This window comes from Salmo salar, chromosome 02, assembly GCF_965601325.2.
Source record: "Salmo salar chromosome 02, fSalSal1, whole genome shotgun sequence".
Lineage (NCBI taxonomy): Eukaryota > Metazoa > Chordata > Actinopteri > Salmoniformes > Salmonidae > Salmo > Salmo salar.
This window is the reverse complement of record NC_138292.1, coordinates 52358709-52376562: the sequence shown is the minus strand read 5'-3', so window position 1 is coordinate 52376562 and position 17854 is coordinate 52358709. Positions and strand designations below refer to the sequence as shown.

Below are 17854 nucleotides of genomic sequence, written 5' to 3'. Positions count from 1 at the left end.
AGGATCCAAGTACAACAGCTGGCCAAACAACCAATGATATAAGAAATCCCTCCTTGATACATCAAAGTTGAAACACATGGGTTGAATGAATACTTGGTGTTGTGGTTCGCGGTGCCCATAGCTTCTGACTGCAGGGATATTAGTAGCATATTAGCATCCGCAACGTGCCTTATTCAAAAGAGATTTCAATTCAATTTCACTCAGGCAATGTTGATGGCCATGCAATCATAATGGGGATTAAAAGAGAGCCCTGACATCAGTCGACAACAATGCCACACCATTGGCATTTAGTCCATTCTGAAAGTTTCTTATGGTCCCCTTGAATGCTGTTTGGGCCTTTGTAATTGCAGCCAATTAATTGTAACGCTGGACTGAATAGCCTGCGCTCATTGGTGGAACAATGGCCGACAAATAGAGCAAGAAGCACGCCAGGCTGCCAGCAGCCTCTCGCCAGATTATCAACAGCTGCTGCTGCCGTGGCACGGTCGTTCCTTTCAATGCCCAATCCCTTCTCATGAGGAGCTGGGGTGGGGTTGACGGGAAGACCCGGTGGCATGAGAGTGCCATCAATCTCTATTGTGTCCCCTCCCCTTTCTAAAGAAAACAGTCACTAAAGTCTCATTTGTCGCCACTTTTCCATGGTGGGTGGGGTTGTGGGTGTGCGTGATGGAGCCGCAGTGCTTTCTATGTGGGGATTATTAAGGGTTAATTGAGTGTGGTAAATGATTGGGTGCTGAATAGGGATTAGTGGTAGGAGGTGGTGGAGGTGGCAGATGTGGTGTGAAACGAAGAGCCACTCGGCTTCTAAAGAATACAAATCAGGGCCCATGCTCTATTCCGGACTCTATCTAAGACTCAATTATCCCATTCACGCTGGGAGCAAAAGAGTTGCTGGAGTGCACAGATGGTTTCCATGCTAAAGAACTCTGGGGAAAGCAGAATTATTTTCTGGGCACCTTTTCTTCAGGTTCAATTAACAATGGAGCAATGGGGGTTTATTGGGTATTCATGATGTGCTGGGCCTTGTGAACAGGTTTTTAAGATTGAAGGATTCTGAAAGGGACAATGGAAGAATGGAAGGCCATGAATCGGAATGAGAGGGTGAGGATGCGGCTTAGCTCTGGCTGTTTTCCAAATTGAGACTGCTACACCGAAAAAGGGGAACCTCTGATAAATGGGGAAAAATATGTAGAAGGGCGTGTCCACCGGGGGGCCGCCTGCCTGGCACGCCGTCTGTTGCTCGCCATCTCAAGCCAATGGAACAGTAATCTAATTCATTCTCCTTCAAAAAACTCCAGACCTCTCCTTAGCCCCTCAAAACAACACAGCTCAACAGGCTTGAAAAGGCCTGAGAACCCTGGAGAACAGCGGAGACAAAGGCGAAGGGGAGCTCAGTCAGGTCATGAATATAGGGGCCTGTATTAGGGCTGCCATGTGTTCACGTCACCCTTGGCTGTTGTTGTTGTGGAGGCACACGATTCTCCGGCGATCGCCTCTGTCTTTATTTAGTCAAACCAAATGAATGCCACTTGTCAGGGAGAAAGGAAAATAAAAGCATCCAAAGAGTCATGTGGCTAATTTATCCTTTTAATGTATATGAACAATGCTTCATTTACAATATACTTCTAATTGACTTTCAAAACAGTAGCACGGAACAGGGTTGAACTATAGGTGACACTTTAGTATAGGGATCACATACTATGCACTCATTTTATTTATAAGTGTGTATTGATATCTAATTAGGCCCGTATTAGGTATTATTTGCCATGACTTCTAATGTTAAAATAAGAAAACACTGAATAAATACCTAATAAATGTCTAACAATACCCCAAAAGGCCAATTTGTTACTTATATTGCTAATGAGTGTCTATGACGTGATCCCTATATAGAAGTGTTAGATAATAGCGTATGAGCTGTTGTTCCATTTCAACCATACCTTCTATCCAAGTGCAACCGAATGATATTGTTTACCTCAGTCTGCAATCTCATTAAGTAAGTTTTAACTTTGCAATCTATCACCTCGGGGACCTTTGCTTGTGAACTCCACATTGTTTGACACTCAACAGTATGTTTCAAAGTTTGCATTCCAACAACTAGCCTGTAACTCCTCGACTTAAATTCCTCAAGTACTGTCAAATGTGAGAGGCTCACATCTCAAGACGAATCGCCTGGGATATTTCTCAAATCTCCATCCTAGCCATCTCAAACATTCGCAAAATGTCCTTCCTGGCATGTTTGGGTGTGAATAGAAGAGGACATTAATATTGGGCCTAATCACCGTTCAAGGTCCCACATCCATGTATGTCCTTGCCCCCGACCCAGTGGTTGAAAAGCAGCTAATATCAGCCAGGAAGGAACAATGGACAAAGCTGAGCACTTGAATCACAATGAAGGAGAAGGACCTGCCCTGCTAACACAAGCTGCAAAGACCCACCCGACCGACGGATGCCTCACAATACGCCAAACAATAAATCACAGTGACTGAAACAAAAGAACCCAGACTATAACCTCTTATCGCCCCCTAAATACAGTACAAAAACCTATTCATTCATGTATATTTTCCACAGAGAAATATGATTCAAACTCAATAAGCAAAATGAACATCAAACGGCACAAACAACTTTTTTTTAAATTAGAGTGTTGAACTGGAAAACCCATACTATAACGGTCATTTCCTGGGTTTAAATAAATCATGAATAGGCTTTCAAAGGGCTATAGCAATGGCGGCTGTGAGAGAAGTGCTATTTCGGCTAAAGATTGGAATCAGGTCGGGGTCCCAGACAATACAAAGTGCAATTGGCTATTTTTGGCGCTTCATTGTCAGGGAAATGGGGTTCCTTTCTTTCATTGTATCCAGTATCCACTCTTTCTTTCTTTCTTTCTTTCTGCCCCTAATCAAAAACAAAACATCCCAGGTCTGTACTATGGGGCAATCAGGGGGCTAAGGGGTTGAGACTAGTACATTCTTGTGGTCATTTTCGTAAGCTTGCGGCAATGCCGTTGCACTGCAGTCACCCTATCCAGGTCAGCTTGTGGGAATGCGTCGATGACTTCTTTGCTTTTACTGTTCATTGTTTTGGAAATGTGTGTTAAAAAAAAAAATGGGCAAAGTTCATGTGGTCTACACACAACAATATCTTATCATAATACACTTTTGTCTTGTGTACTATAACAAACATTCCCTCTCTTTTCAAAGAGTGACTGTATCTGACATTGACTGGCATCGACTGAAATACTCTTGGTCTCTTGGCAACAATTTAGAGGACGAAAAATACGTTGTTTTCCATTCACCAAAAAATACCCTTAGGATGTTTTCTCTACAGAAAAACTAACAAAGAAATTGCATATTCCACGCATTATGTGGATATTTTCATCTTTCAGTTCCCATGTCTCTCCCATACTGGATTATGATCTTAATGTTCACTCAGTCCTGAACAGACAGGATCGGTGTAAGCAATACGGGAAAAATTATAAAGAAATCACAGAGCATAACAGAGGGTAAAGTGACTATTCATAGATAACAAACAGAGAGAAACAGCAGCATGTGTGAAGGAATGTGAATATGTGTGTGTGTCTGTGGGGGGGGGGGGGGGGGGGGGACAATATGCATGTGTGTGTGTGTTTTGGAGTGTCAGTGTAGCATGTGTAAGGTTAGAGTCCAGTGAATGTATATCGAGCCTGTGCAAGAGAGTCAGTGCAGAAAATAATAATAAATAATAATAAAATAAGGGGGTCAATGCAAATAGTCCGGGTAACCATTTGATTAACTGTTCCGCAGTGCAATGGCTTAGGGGTAGAAGCTGTTAAGGAGCCTGTTGGCGCTCCGGGACCGCTTGCTGTGCAGTAGCAGAGAGAACCGTCTATGACTTGGGTGGCTGGAGACTTCGACAATTTTTAGGGCCTTCCTCTGACACTGCCTGGTATAGAGCTTGAAGAATATTGAAACGAATAATGGGCAAATATTGCACAATCCAGGTGTGGAAAGCTCTTAGAGACTTTACCCAGAAAGACTCACAGCTGTAATCGCTGCCAAAGGTGCTTGTACAAAGTATTGACTCAAGGGTGTGAATACTTATGTATATTTGATATTTCAGTATTAAATGTTCAATACATTTGCAAACATTTCTTAATATATGTTTTCACTTTTTCATTATGGTGTACTGTGTGTAGCTGGGTGAGAGAAAAACATATTTAATCAATTTTGAATTCAGACTGTAACACAACAAAATGTGGAATAAGTCAAGGTGTATGAATACTTTCTGAAGGCACTGTAGACAAGGATGGGGGCTTGGGGTTTTGATGGGAAAGGTCTAGGCTTTACAGGGAAGGACCATGGTTGGCCTTCATTCCATTTCAACTCAATTAACTCAAATGCAGTTCATGAGTTCACTCAGTTCAGGAAACAACAATATCATTGAATTTGATTTTCTATGTTTTCAAATGTCCAATTGCTACATTTGCTGAGCTGAGCCAGACTGGAATGGAATCAGAGTTTTGCAGGCAGATCACCAGTGATACAAGTCAGTATTCGACATCCATCCATGGCTGAGGATGTCAGGATATGATGTGGAAACCGGCCACCAGGGGCAACAGTGAGCGCTGTTACCTTTAAGTTTTGTTTTTTCTAGGACATTGTGGATGTGGATAAGCATCTGCCTCTGACTCCAAAGGTTTCATGGTTGAATCCAGCGATAGAGTGTCATTTTTGATAGTTGTTATAAGCCTATCCCAAACCTTAACCATTTGGAGTTAATGCCTAACCTTAAGATTTCTGAGTTAATGCCTAAACTTAACCCTAACCTTAAAATCCGGAGTTAATCCCTAAATGTAACCTTAAACACTTTGAGATTTAACGTTTAGCACAACTTTGAAATTTGACGTTTGAGAAACATGGATGAACGTCTAACTCTGATGTGAGACTGAGACCTTGCAGAAATGTTGACACTTGCTGATAGATTTGTGGATCCAGGATCACATGTTGGGATGTGGCTCCCTCTAGTGGTACTTTTCCATATAGACTTACCCACACTCCAGGGTTTCGACCAGGGTTTTATGTTAATGTCAGCTCTAAAGACTTATGGTGACGGCATCAACAATCTTTGCATCATTCAAGTCTGTTGCTTTGTGAGAAGGTGTTAAAGTTCACAGATAGCCATTGTTATGTAAAAAACAGCTGAAAAGAACACAGAGCATTGCCTTGGCCCCAAATGAGAGCAGGGATCCATGGGTAAAATACTGGGGTAAATCCTGTATGTAAATGCACCATTAGAAGCTGGATGTAGAAACCAATGGTATAAACTCTGGGTGGTCGTGGTTGTGAGGCACCATCTTTTACTTGAGCATTATTTAGGTCACTGTAAACAAGGGCAACAAAGCCCAAATCCTGTGATAATCAAACAAAACAGAAAATACAACAACCACTGTTGTAATGTGTGGCGGAAAGAAGCATACATTATTTTTGTCCCCACTAGTGACTACCCTTTTCCACTTGTGCTCTAACTAGCTATCCCCCTTTCCCTTTCTTTAAATATTCTCATGAATGGATTTCACATGAATTCTTGGTTATTCCCATCTATGCAAATGCTATGTCCGGCTTCTAGTGGTGTTTTGCAGTATGACTGGAGTCCTGTCTATCTCTAACATGCTGACCAGACCAGTTGCAAAATAAATGAACACATACATGTTATTCAATCATCTGCTTAGCCAGGTGCTAAAATAGAACTTGGTTCTATTTGTGACACTGGACGCGCTTGAAGTCCTGTATCTTCCATCTCCTCATTTGTTTTTAGGAGCATATATCAAATCAAATTTCAAATCAAATTTATTTATAAAGCCCTTCTTACATCAGCTGATATCTCAAAGCGCTGTACAGAAACCCAGCCTAAAACCCCAAACAGCAAGCAATGCAGGTGTAGAAGCACGGTGGCTAGGAACAACTTCCTAGAAAGGCCAGAACCTAGGAAGAAACCTAGAGAGGAACCAGTCTATGAGGGGTGGCCAGTCCTCTTCTGGCTGTGCCGGGTGGAGATTATAACAGAACATGGCCAAGATGTTCAAAGATGACCAGCAGGGTCAAATAATAATAATCACAGTGGTTGTCGAGGGTGCAACAGGTCAGAACCTCAGGAGTAAATGTCAGTTGGCTTTTCATAGCCGATCATTCAGAGTATCTCTACCGCTCCTGCTGTCTCTGGAGATTTGAAAACAGCAGGTCTGGGACAGGTAGCACGTCCGGTGAACAGATCAGGGTTCCATAGCCGCAGGCAGAACAGTTGAAACTGGAGCAGCAGCACAGCCAGGTGGACTGGGGACAGCAAGGAGTCATCAGGCCAGGTAGTCCTGAGGCATGGTCCTAGGGCTCAGGTCCTCCGACAGAAAGAGAGAGAGAGAGAAAGAGAGAGAGAGAATTAGAGAGAGCATAATTAAATTCACACAGGACACCGGATAAGACAGGAGAAATACTCCAGATATAAAAGACTGACCCTAGCTCCCCGACACAAACTACTGCAGCATAAATACTGGAGGCTGAGACAGGAGAGGTCGGGAGACACTGTGGCCCCATCCGACGATTCCCCCGGACAGGGCCAACGAGGCAGGATATAACCCTACCCACTTTGCCAAAGCACAGCCCCCACACCACTAGAGGGATATCTTCAACCACCAACTTACCATCCTGAGACAGGGCCGAGTATAGCCCACAAAGATCTCCGCCACGGCACAACCCAAGGGGGGGGGCGCCAACCCAGACACCAAGATCACGTCAGTGACTCAACCCACTCACCCCTCCTCGAGATGGCATGAAAGAGAACCAGTAAGCAAATTGATATAAAACATCCCCACTAAATGTTTTTAAATGCTCACGAATTTCTACAAAATGAGCACAAATTTATATTAAACATGGCTACAAATTATGAAACGAGCTCACGAATTGTAAAACGTCCACGTACTGTAATATACATCCACTATACTTTTAGTTTTGGATGTTATGATGATATTCCCTGGAGGTCGGGGCCCACAGGGCAGGTGCCCTGTGTGCCCATTCGGTAATCTGGCCCTGATCATGAAATTAAACTACAGGTATTGTTGTTACACATCCTCACACTGTCTTGGAGGATAAAACTGAGACTGTAGCCAGCTTCCATTTTACCTAATTTTATTGTCCAAAGAATGTTCTCATAGTCCAGAAGCATTGGATGAAAATCCACAATGTTGGTGCCATACAGGAGCACTGACCAATCTGCCTCCAAAAGAGGACTGCTGGTTTTGAGGATGGTGTGGAGGTCAGTGGTTGATGATCTGAGCACCCCCTGAGATGGTGAGTATGGTTTCAGTAGACCACTATTGAGCTGGTAGATCAGATAGGAGCTTCGAGGAAAGGTCATTTAGTGCTTTGAATGTGGTTCATATTGCCTTATAGTGAATTCAGGACTTGGACAAGGAGTCGATGCAGCTTAAAGATGCATTTACATTGGGGTTTGGATGATAGTGTCAAATTTCTTAGAATGAGCAAAAATATTAGAGTTTGTGGACTGGAGGGGGTAATAGTCAAGTTGGGAAATGTGCAAATATTTAGATACAAACATATAGTCAAGTTGGGGATTATTCAGATATTCCTGTTGAAAAAGAGAAAAGACAAAAAGATATAATCTTACAGTATATTAAATTTATCCCATTGGGCCAAAACTGGTTGAACCAAAAAAATCTATGTATGACGGTGAATCAATGTGGAAAACACAATTGGATTTTTTTCACCCAACTTTTAACCAACATTTTTGGTTAATTTCACATTGGTTGATTTCCCAAATTTAAATCAAAACTAGACATTGAACTGATGTCTGTGCCCAGTGGGATTGGAGTTCTGTAATCATATCAGCTCATTTCTCATACTTCTTCTAATCATCCAGAGAGAATGTACCTTTCTTTGAGGTTAACCTTTGAGATGACCTCCCTCAAGGATTCTCGCTCTTTCCTCGGAGCGAATTTGTCCCACATTTTAGCAAAGTCGCCATTGGTGGCCACGTTTCTCAAGATATTGCGACCATGATGCCTGTGGACAAAGATATTAATATCATCTTAAACGTGCAACATATCAAATAATTTCTCCTGTCTGTGATTAAAAACAGTACTCAAACGATGGCAACCTGAGAAAAAAATATCCCATCAAAATAAGACATACATTAGGTCGAATTTGCAAGAGGGTCGAGTGCCCTGCGTCCTGCGAAACACAACCCAGCCAAGCCGTACTACTTCTTGACACAAAGCCCGCTTAACCTGGAAGCCAGCTGCACCAATGTGTCGGAGGAAACACCATACACCTGGCGACCGTGTCAGCGTGCATTGGTCACCACAGGAGGTCGCTAGTTGGCGATGGGAGAAGAACATCCTTTGGCTTCGGCTAAGCTTTTGGCTTTTTAACTTTCAAACCCACATGAGTGCCTGGACTTGGATTTTCCTATGCCACGTAGCACTTATTTGCATTTATAATTTTTCCTATTTGTTTTCAATTACTATTCCCCTCCAAGAGAACCTGTGGTTGTTTTGGAATACCTAAAATCCGCAATTCAAACCATGACACCCTTTAGCATAGATGCTGTAGACAGCCGACAATGTGGCTTTTAAAGGCAATTTCAATTTGTATTCGTGGTAAACGCTGCAGATGTCGACTCAAGAGTAAATTACCTTTACAAGCTGCATTGTCGGCGATCTAGTGCTATAGCGAGCCATGGATTGAATCACGGCCTAAATTAAGGCCGGCCATTATGTTTAAGCAAGCTACTTTACAGGAGGAACATCACACCTGACTTCCTGTGCAGGGTCCACAGCCAGTTTACTGACGGCAATCAAGAAACGGTCAGTGAGGTCTTTCTTCCCCGACAGGAGACGAGCCATCCCCATGACCTCAGCCAGTCTCTCCAGGTGCTGAGCAGTGCAGCTCCTCACCGCAGCGTTACGGTGGCTGAGGAAGGAAAAACAGAGCACATCAGTTACATGTCATAGAGATACATGAGTTAGGAGACGAATGATAATGGATTGTATTGATGAAGTCTCATCGATGGATCAAAATGTTCACTAAGACTTTATATTAAAGTCCCTTAATATACCATTTATAAACTGTTTGTGAAGAGTTCAATTACCATTTATTAATCATTATTCCTACATTTGTAAATGTCAATGAGAAATCTATAAATAGTTGTTTACACATTTATAAATGCTATTTTAAATGATTTGTTCATGATTTATCAGATAATTAATAAGGTATTTGATCATAGTGCCTTGTATATGATTTCATAATGTTAAATACCTTTCCACTCTCAGTCCAATTCTTGCTAGTCAATGTCAACTCATTGCCTATAAATATACATACATTTATAAATATTCCAGCCCAGGCGCAATTTCGATTTTGGTCACTAGATGGCAGCAGTGTCAGTGCAAAGTCTTAGACTGATCCAATGAACCATTGTATATCTGTTCAAAATGTTGTATCAAGAATGCCCAAATGTGCCTAATTGGTTTATCAATACATTGTGCACTCTTCTCAAACAAATAGATTGATCACTGTAATATCTACTGTAAATTGGACAGTGCCGTTAAATTAACAAGAATAAGCTTTCTGCCCATATCTGTCCTGGGAAATGTTTTTGTTACTTACAACCTCATGCTAATCACATTTGCCTACATGCCGTAGAGGTTTAATATCATAATGTTTCTTAACCTGTTAGGGCTAGGGGGCAGTATTGACACGGCTTGATAAAAAAAAGTACGCGATTTAATCTGGTTACTACTCCTGCCCAGTAACTAGAATATGCATATAATTATTGGCTTTGGATAGAAAATGCCCTAAAGTTTCTAAAACTGTTTGAATGGTGTCTGTGAGTATAATTTGAACTCATATGGCAGGCCAAAACCTGAGAAGATTCCATGCAGGAAGTGGCCTGTCTGAGAAGTTGTGTTTCATCTGGGCTCTTTTTATTGAAGATTTAGGATCTTTGCAATAACGTGACACTTCCTACGGCTCCCATAGGCTCTCAGAGCCCGGGAAAAAGCTGAACGATATCGAGGCAGGCTCTAGCTGAAACACTATCGGTTTTGGCAAGTGGCCGCTCAGAGTACTGTGGGCTTAGGCGCGTGCCCGAGTCGACCGAATGCTTTATTTTCTTTCCTCTGTTTACCTAAATGCAGATTCCGGTCAGAATATTATCGCTTTTTTACGAGAAAAATGGCATAAAAATAGATTTTCAACAGCGGTTGACAGGCTTCGAAGTACGGTAATGGAATATTTCGAATTTTTTTTGTCACGAATTGCACCATGCTCGTAACCCTTATTTACCCTTTCGGATAGTGTCTTGAACGCACAAACAAAACGCCGCTGTTTGGATATAACTATGGATTATTTTGAACCAAACCAACATTTGTTATTGAAGTAGAAGTCCTGGGAGTGCATTCTGACGAAGACAGCAAAGTTAATAACATTTTTCTTATAGTAAATGTGACTTTTCTGAGTGCTAAACTTGCTGGGTGTCTAAATAGCTAGCCCTGTGATGCCGGGCTATCTACTGAGAATATTGCAAAATGTGCTTTCACCGAAAAGCCATTTTAAAAATCGGACATATCGAGTGCATAGAGGAGTTCTGTATCTATAATTCTTAAAATATTTGTTATGCTTTTTGTGAACGTTTATCGTGAGTAATTTAGTAAATTCACCGGCAGTGTTCGGCGGGAATGCTAGTCAAATGCTAATGTAAAAAGTTTGTTTTTGATAGAAATATGAACTTGATTGAACAAAACATGCATGTATTGTATAACATAATGTCCTAGGGTTGTCATCTGATGAAGATCAAAAGGTTAGTGCTGCATTTAGCTGTGGTTTGGGTTTATGTGACATTATATGCTAGCTTGAAAAAATGGGTGTCTGATTATTTCTGGCTGGGTACTCTGCTGACATAATCTAATGTTTTGCTTTCGTTGTAAAGCCTTTTTGAAATCGTACAGTGTGGTTAGATTAACGAGAGTCTTGTCTTTAAAATGGTGTAAAATAGTCATATGTTTGAAAAATTTAAGTTTTTGCATTTCAAAGGTTTTTGAATAACGCGCCACGGGATTACACTGGCTGTTACGTAGGCGGGACGATTTGGTGCCACCTATCCTAGAGAGGTTAAGACCTGCCTAAATGAAAACATGTGAATATTTGTGATGGTGTATATTAAATTGATTGACTTTGTAGTGTGGTAGTATTTGATATATAACTATTTATACATTAAAATGTTTATCTTTTACGCTATAAAGATACTTAAAATATGCAAGCAAGCATTAGGCAATGAGTTGACATTGACTAGCAAGAATTGGACTGAGAGTGGAAAGGTATTTAACATTATGAAATCATATACAAGGCATTAACAAACATTACAATGCAATACCTTATGCATGATCAGAGAGGGAGAGAAGTCATAGCCTGAAAGGCCATGCCCCAAGAGTCGCTGGGGTGGAGAGAGAGAGGGCGTATCTCACTAGCGCAGGTCAGGAACAAAGAAAAAGAGAGACAATGATTCTAAGACTCTTTTAAAAGCCTCTGAGTTGTTAAAATAAAACAATGTGAGTTGTTAACCTGTTGGGGCTAGGGGGCAGTATTTGCACGGCTGGATACATTTTTTTTTACTCGATTTAATCTGGTTACTAATCCTACCCAGTAACTAGAATATGCATATACTTATTATATATGGATAGAAAACACCCTAAAGTTTCTAAAACTGTTTGAATGGTGTCTGTGTATAACAGAACTCATTTGGCAGGCAAAACCCTGAGACATTTTCTGACAGGAAGTGGATACCTGATGTGTTGTATTACCTTTAAACCTATGCCATTGAAAAACACAGGGGCTGAGGAATATTTTGGCACTTCCTATTGCTTCCACTAGATGTCACCAGCCTTTACAAAGTGTTTTGAGTCTTCTGGAGGGAGATCTGACCGAACAAGAGCCATGGAACGATGATGGCCCATTAGACACCTGGCGCGCGAGTTCATGTTGGGTACCCTCGTTCCAATACGTTATAAAAGAGAATGCATTCGTCCACCTTGAATATTATTCATGTTCTGGTTAAAAAAGGCCCTAATGATTTATGCTATACAACGTTTGACATGTTTGAACGAACGTAAATATATTTTTTCCCCTCGTTCATGAAGTGAAGTCCGGCGGGCTTAGATCATGTGCTAACAAGACGGAGATTTTTGGACATAAATGATGAGCTTTTTTGAACAAAACTACATTCGTTATGGACCTGTGATACCTGGAAGTGACATCTGATGAAGAGAATCAAAGGTAATGGATTATTTACATAGTATTTTCGATTTTAGATCTCCCCAACATGACGGCTAGTCTGTATCGCAACGCGTATTTTTCTGGGCGCAGTGCTCAGATTATTGCAAAGTGTGATTTCCCAGTAAGGTTATTTTTAAATCTGGCAAGTTGATTGCGTTCAAGAGATGTAAATCTATAATTCTTTAAATGACAATATAATATTTTACCAATGTTTTCTAATTTTAATTATTTAATTTGTGGTGCTGACTTGACTGCCGGTTATTGGAGGGAAACGATTTCCTCAACATCAATGCCATAGTAAAACGCTGTTTTTGGATATAAATATGAACTTGATAGAACTAAAAATGCATGCATTGTCTAACATAATGTCCTAGGAGTGTCATCTGATGGAGATTGTAAAAGGTTAGTGCATCATTTTAGCTGGTTTTATGGTTTTGGTGACCCTGTCTTTGAATTGACAAAACATTACACACAACTCTTGTAAATGTACTGTCCTAACATACTCTAAATTTATGCTTTCGCCGTAAAACCTTTTTGAAATCGTAAAACGTGGTTAGATTAAGGAGATGTTTATCTTTCAAAGGGTGTCAAATAGTTGTATGTTTGAAAAATTAGAATTTTGACATTTATTTGGATTCAAATTTGCCACTCTTGAAATGCACCTGCTGTTGATGGAGTGCACCACGGGTGGGACGCTTGCGTCCCACCTAGCCCATAGAGGTTAACCAATATGCTACTATAAAAGTGAACTTCCAATCAGATATCAGACCTACAGATGTAAACACAACTGAAACTCTGCTACCCAGAGTGGTAACGAGAGGGTTGGCGAGATAATTGAAATTATAAACCGGGTGGTTCGAGCCCTGAATGCTGATTGGCTGAAAGCTGGGGCGTATAACCTACCATTTGGTTTTGAAATATTGAAACCAAACCATATGATTTGAATGAAGTATTTAAGTAAACAACCGGAAAAGGTGACTAAGAAGCATTCATAATTTCAAATAGGCTACATGTCGTATTAAACAGCATATAAACACTAAATAGGTCAGGAGTCAGACATGTAGCCTAATACGAAATGTATTTGTAGTAGAGTTAAAATGGTTATTCCATCAAACTTCAAATTATTAGAATAGTACACAACGCAGAACAGAACAACCAGGTTGAGGGCCAAAGCCCGCGAACAGGAATATTCCAAGTTCAGACACAAGGGGGGAGTCAGATCGCTTTGATCGCCAGGAACTTTACTTTTGGTGTCTATTTTTAATTGTTGCGCTACTGGTGCTGCCTGTTGATGTTAGGTAGGCAGTTACAGTAGCTGAATGATGTTAACATCTTCGGGTTTTGTTTCATTAAATGTATTTTATTTCATCTGGGTGCATGCGTCACCTACTAACACCCTGGTACTACCCGTAGCTGCCGTTCTCCTCAGTCCGAGAAAACACTGAGAAAGGTGTGTCTTGCAGATTACTCCTTTGTAGAAGTCCATAACGTGAAATAAATAAAACATCCCAAGGTTAATGCTGTAGATATTGTTATAAGGGAATGTGAGACTATAGAAACATGTAACTTTGAGAGTTTTATTGTTGTTATTAATATAGTTTACAGAGTGCTAAAAGTGCTGCTGTTGATAGCTAGCATGCCTTTCTGTGATGCAGACTGGGAGCTAACAGTACCGGCGTTGCATTATGGGAGATGTAGTTTGGTCCTCTAAGGTATGAATGGGAGAGAGGCAATTTCACGTTGTAACTTGTTTGTGCTGCAGTGTTTTTTGTAAATGAGTTGTTGTATTTTGGTACTGTCAACACTATGGCGCACGCGCGCAGCCAGTTTGGGTTCCGTGTAAGCTCAGCATTTAAACAACATTTTGTTGTATTAAATCGTTATAGTCTATAAATTGCACATACATGCTTATTGACTTACTTAGAATTAAATACAAATTAAATGAAAAATGCCTCATTAGGCTCAATCTACAGTGCCTTTGAATTCATTTTTAGAAACATGAGTTTGGCCAGAGTCTGTAGCTTCAGGCTCATGTGATTGTGCCTGGAGAGCAGGCCAGCCGCAGAGAATACCCTCTCAGCTCTTGCAGAGCCACTTGGGATGCTAAACACCGTTTGGGCCACTAATGCCAGGCTGGGCAGGGATGCGTAGTTATTTTTATTTTGTTCTGTAGGTAGGCCTAAAGGATTTTAGGTCAAATATCCCTATCAAAACAGAACGCTCCTTGAAAGAGGTAATAGAGTTAGTTAGCATGCCATCAATGATGGCCTATTGTGTAGATAATAGAAGGAAAATTAACTGAACTTTTTAGAGATTATTTTTTGTTTATAAATAATGCGCTAAAATGACACACTTAGCTAGCTACCCACCTCGTTCCTTTCTGTTAGCATGTACACGTAGTAAGTACATGCTTTCGGGATACCTGTCTTTTCATTCTTTAGTTGTGGACACTACATAACCGCACTGCCTCTCTTGGTCCTCCTCATCTTTGTAAATCTCCTTGATTTTTCACCTGTGTGTTTTATCAGCTTCTTTATTAAGATATTTAGAATATTAGATGACAGTAGCTAAAGCAAGGTGCTATAGCAGCACACAAGTAGACTACAAATGCATGCTGGGCCGGGCATGCCCTGCGCTTGTAAAATGAGTGCTACTGGAGCAAAATTGAAGGGGGCGAGAAAGCCGAAGCTCCAGCCTCTGGGAAACTTGCTCCACGATCCAGTCAAATAGGGCAAGCTCCACTCCTCACTCTGCTCACATACTCTGGCATGGCCACACCCTAGGTGGGACTGACTTTGCAGCTATCTGCATCTCAGTCAGACATGTCGCTTTGGAGCCTATTTGTGCTCTGTTCTAACAAATCTCGCTGCGCATCATGTAGAAATGACCTAGTCTGATCATGCTCTTTTTCATATGCTTGAAGTTCTGCTTCCAATTGCTCTATGCTGCGCTGATTTCCTCTGGGAAGTTCATCAGTAGTTTCCTGTGTTGCTATTAGTTTTTCCCGAGTAAAAGCACAGCAAGCTTTAGAATTAACATTCTCTCGTATTTATTCTGATGCATGTCAATACACTGAGTATACAAAACATTAAGAACGTCTTCTCTTTCCATGACAGACTGACCAGGTGAATCCAATTATTGATGTCACTTGTTAAATCCACTTCAATCAGTATAAATGAAGGGGAGGTGACAGGTTAAATAAGGATTTTTAAGTTTTGAGACAATGTAATATTGCCTGTGTGTAGCTGGTAGAGAGGAGTCAGGCGCAGGACAGCAGATATGAGTAATAAACATAATTTACTCAAATATTCACAAATACAACGCAATAATTCGAGCCCACAATAACGGACCGTATTACAAACAAACAATCACTCACAAACAAACATGGCGGAACAGAGGGTTAAATAATGAACAAGTAATTGGGGGAATGAAATCAGGTGTGTAAGTCAAGGACAAAACAAATGGAAAATGAAAAGTAGATCGGCGATGGCTAGAGGGTCGGTGACGTAGACTGCCGAACGCCGCCCGAACAAGGAGAGGGACCGACCTCGGCGGAAGTCGTGACAGACAATATGGACATGGATTGTGTATGTGTGCCATTCAGAGGGTGAATGGGCAAGACAATATTTAAGTGCCTTTGAACGGGGGGCTAGGGTCATATTGTTATATCCGGTGTAATTCTCCTGTCTTATCTGGTGTCCTGTGTGATCATATATATATGCTCCCTCTAATTCTCCTATCTTTCTCGCTCTCCCCTCTCGGAGGACCTGAGCCCTAGGACCCATGCCTCAGGACTATCTGGCCTGACGACTCCTGGCTGTCCCCGTCCCTAGTCCACCTGGTCGTGCTGCTGACCCTGTTTCTGCTGTTCTGCCTGCGGCCATAGAACCCTGACGTGTTCACCAGACCCCCCCGCATGTTTGGTATACTCAGTGCATATTGCCAGCACTAAAGAATTTCATCCCTATTCGAATCAAATGTGAGAACATTCTTGCCTTTTTTGATCAAATCATTAATAAAAAATATAGATTGCTTGCATATTCGCCATCACATAGGCCACATGTTCATTAAATATGATAATTTTGTTTAACTAGCCAAGTCAGTTAAGAACAAACTCTTATTTTCAATGACGGCCTAGGAACAGTGGGTTTACTGCCTTGTTCAGGGGAAGAACGACAGATTTTTACCTTGTCAGCTCGGGAATTCGATCTTGCAACCTTTTGGTTACAAGTCCAACGCGCTAACCACTAGGCTACCTGCTGCCCCAATAGAATAGAATAAACTCAAATTTAGTCCAAAGTATCTGTAAGATATATCACATCGGGGTCACCATTTACTGTAGTGTCGAATTAGAGGAAATTAACTTTAATATGCACATGTTTCTCTCCGCCGTCAAGAGGGGTGCCATAATTTTTGGGGGCCCGCTTGGTGTGGGGGCCTCCCAACCAAACCTCCCCAAGAGGCTAAAGCCGGCCCTGCTCTGGAGCATCACTTTCATATAAAGTGTTAACAAATGTTCTTGTGTAGAGATGATACACATCCACTGCTAATTAGGTCCGGGACGATACCAGTATCCAAAACACGAAGCGGATTTAACTTCTTTAGGAAAACAGACGTAATGTTGGAAACAAATATCATTATGTTGTGATCCTGAGTAATATTCACTTATTTTCCAAGCTATATCACACAATATTTTAAATACAGCAGGTTTTTAAAGGACCAAAGAGTGAGATCTGCTTTGTGTTTTCATTTTTGCCATTGAAAATATATTGCGATACTGGCATTGTCCCGGCCCTAATACTTGCCTTCATTGCACATTTAGACTTGCCATTTGCCTTGATTGCACATTTATACATCCCACTTAATAACATACATTGTACTTAATTGTTTTACTTGTACATTTTTTGCACTCTTTTATTTGCACTTCTGGTCAGATGCTAACTGCATTTCGTTGTACTGTACTTGTACAATGACCATAAAGTTGAATCTAATCTAATGTGTGGTATACCTAAGCGAGCAGTGACCATTTTGCACCAGAAAGTTCAGGTCTGTTTGAAGTGAATCCTAACTTCCACTCGAGTCAAACTTTCAATGTGAGACAAAGTGAACATTTGTGGAAGTCCGGATCTACCCCTTAGTGAGTGTTAATTGACCCCTCTCCCTCTTTACCTCAGCCCACCGACCAGCAGGGCATTCATGACACGGGTAGGGGTGCAGCTCTGCACCATGTGACCCAGGGCACAGTTGGCGCCCTGCCGGATGAAGGTGTTGGCCTCGCTGGCTTTGTGCAGCAGCACGCGTGCCGTCCCCTCCACCTCACTGTCCATGGCCCTCTGGAGGTGGACGTACATGTCACCCAGTGTGGCCATGGCAGCACAGGACACTGCAGAGCGCAGGTTCTTCACCTGAATCATAATAACATGCACAGGACCAGCTATTAATGTTGAGCAGTACAACCCACGAACATCAGAAACATGACACAATAATTTGACTTGTTCTCCAAATGTAGCAGATTTGTGCAGATGAATGAAGAGGGCAGT

At 41.4% G+C, this 17854-nt stretch overlaps 1 protein-coding gene across 5 annotated transcripts in view; it reads right to left on the bottom strand.

Annotated features, from left to right (window-relative positions):
• Nucleotides 1-4064: 4064 nt before the first annotated feature.
• Nucleotides 4065-17854, bottom strand: part of LOC106586283 (uncharacterized) — a 31979-nt gene continuing 18189 nt past the window's right edge. For all 5 annotated transcript variants that reach the window (XM_082964469.1, XM_082964470.1, XM_082964471.1 and 2 more), the window contains 4 exons: nucleotides 17484-17719; nucleotides 8799-8957; nucleotides 7917-8048; nucleotides 4065-7614 (listed from right to left, as the gene is read on the bottom strand). In XM_082964469.1, coding sequence (XP_082820595.1) covers nucleotides 7605-7614; nucleotides 7917-8048; nucleotides 8799-8957; nucleotides 17484-17719 — 537 coding nt within the window. In that variant the 3' untranslated portion in view covers nucleotides 4065-7604. The remainder of the gene's footprint in view (nucleotides 7615-7916; nucleotides 8049-8798; nucleotides 8958-17483; nucleotides 17720-17854) is intronic.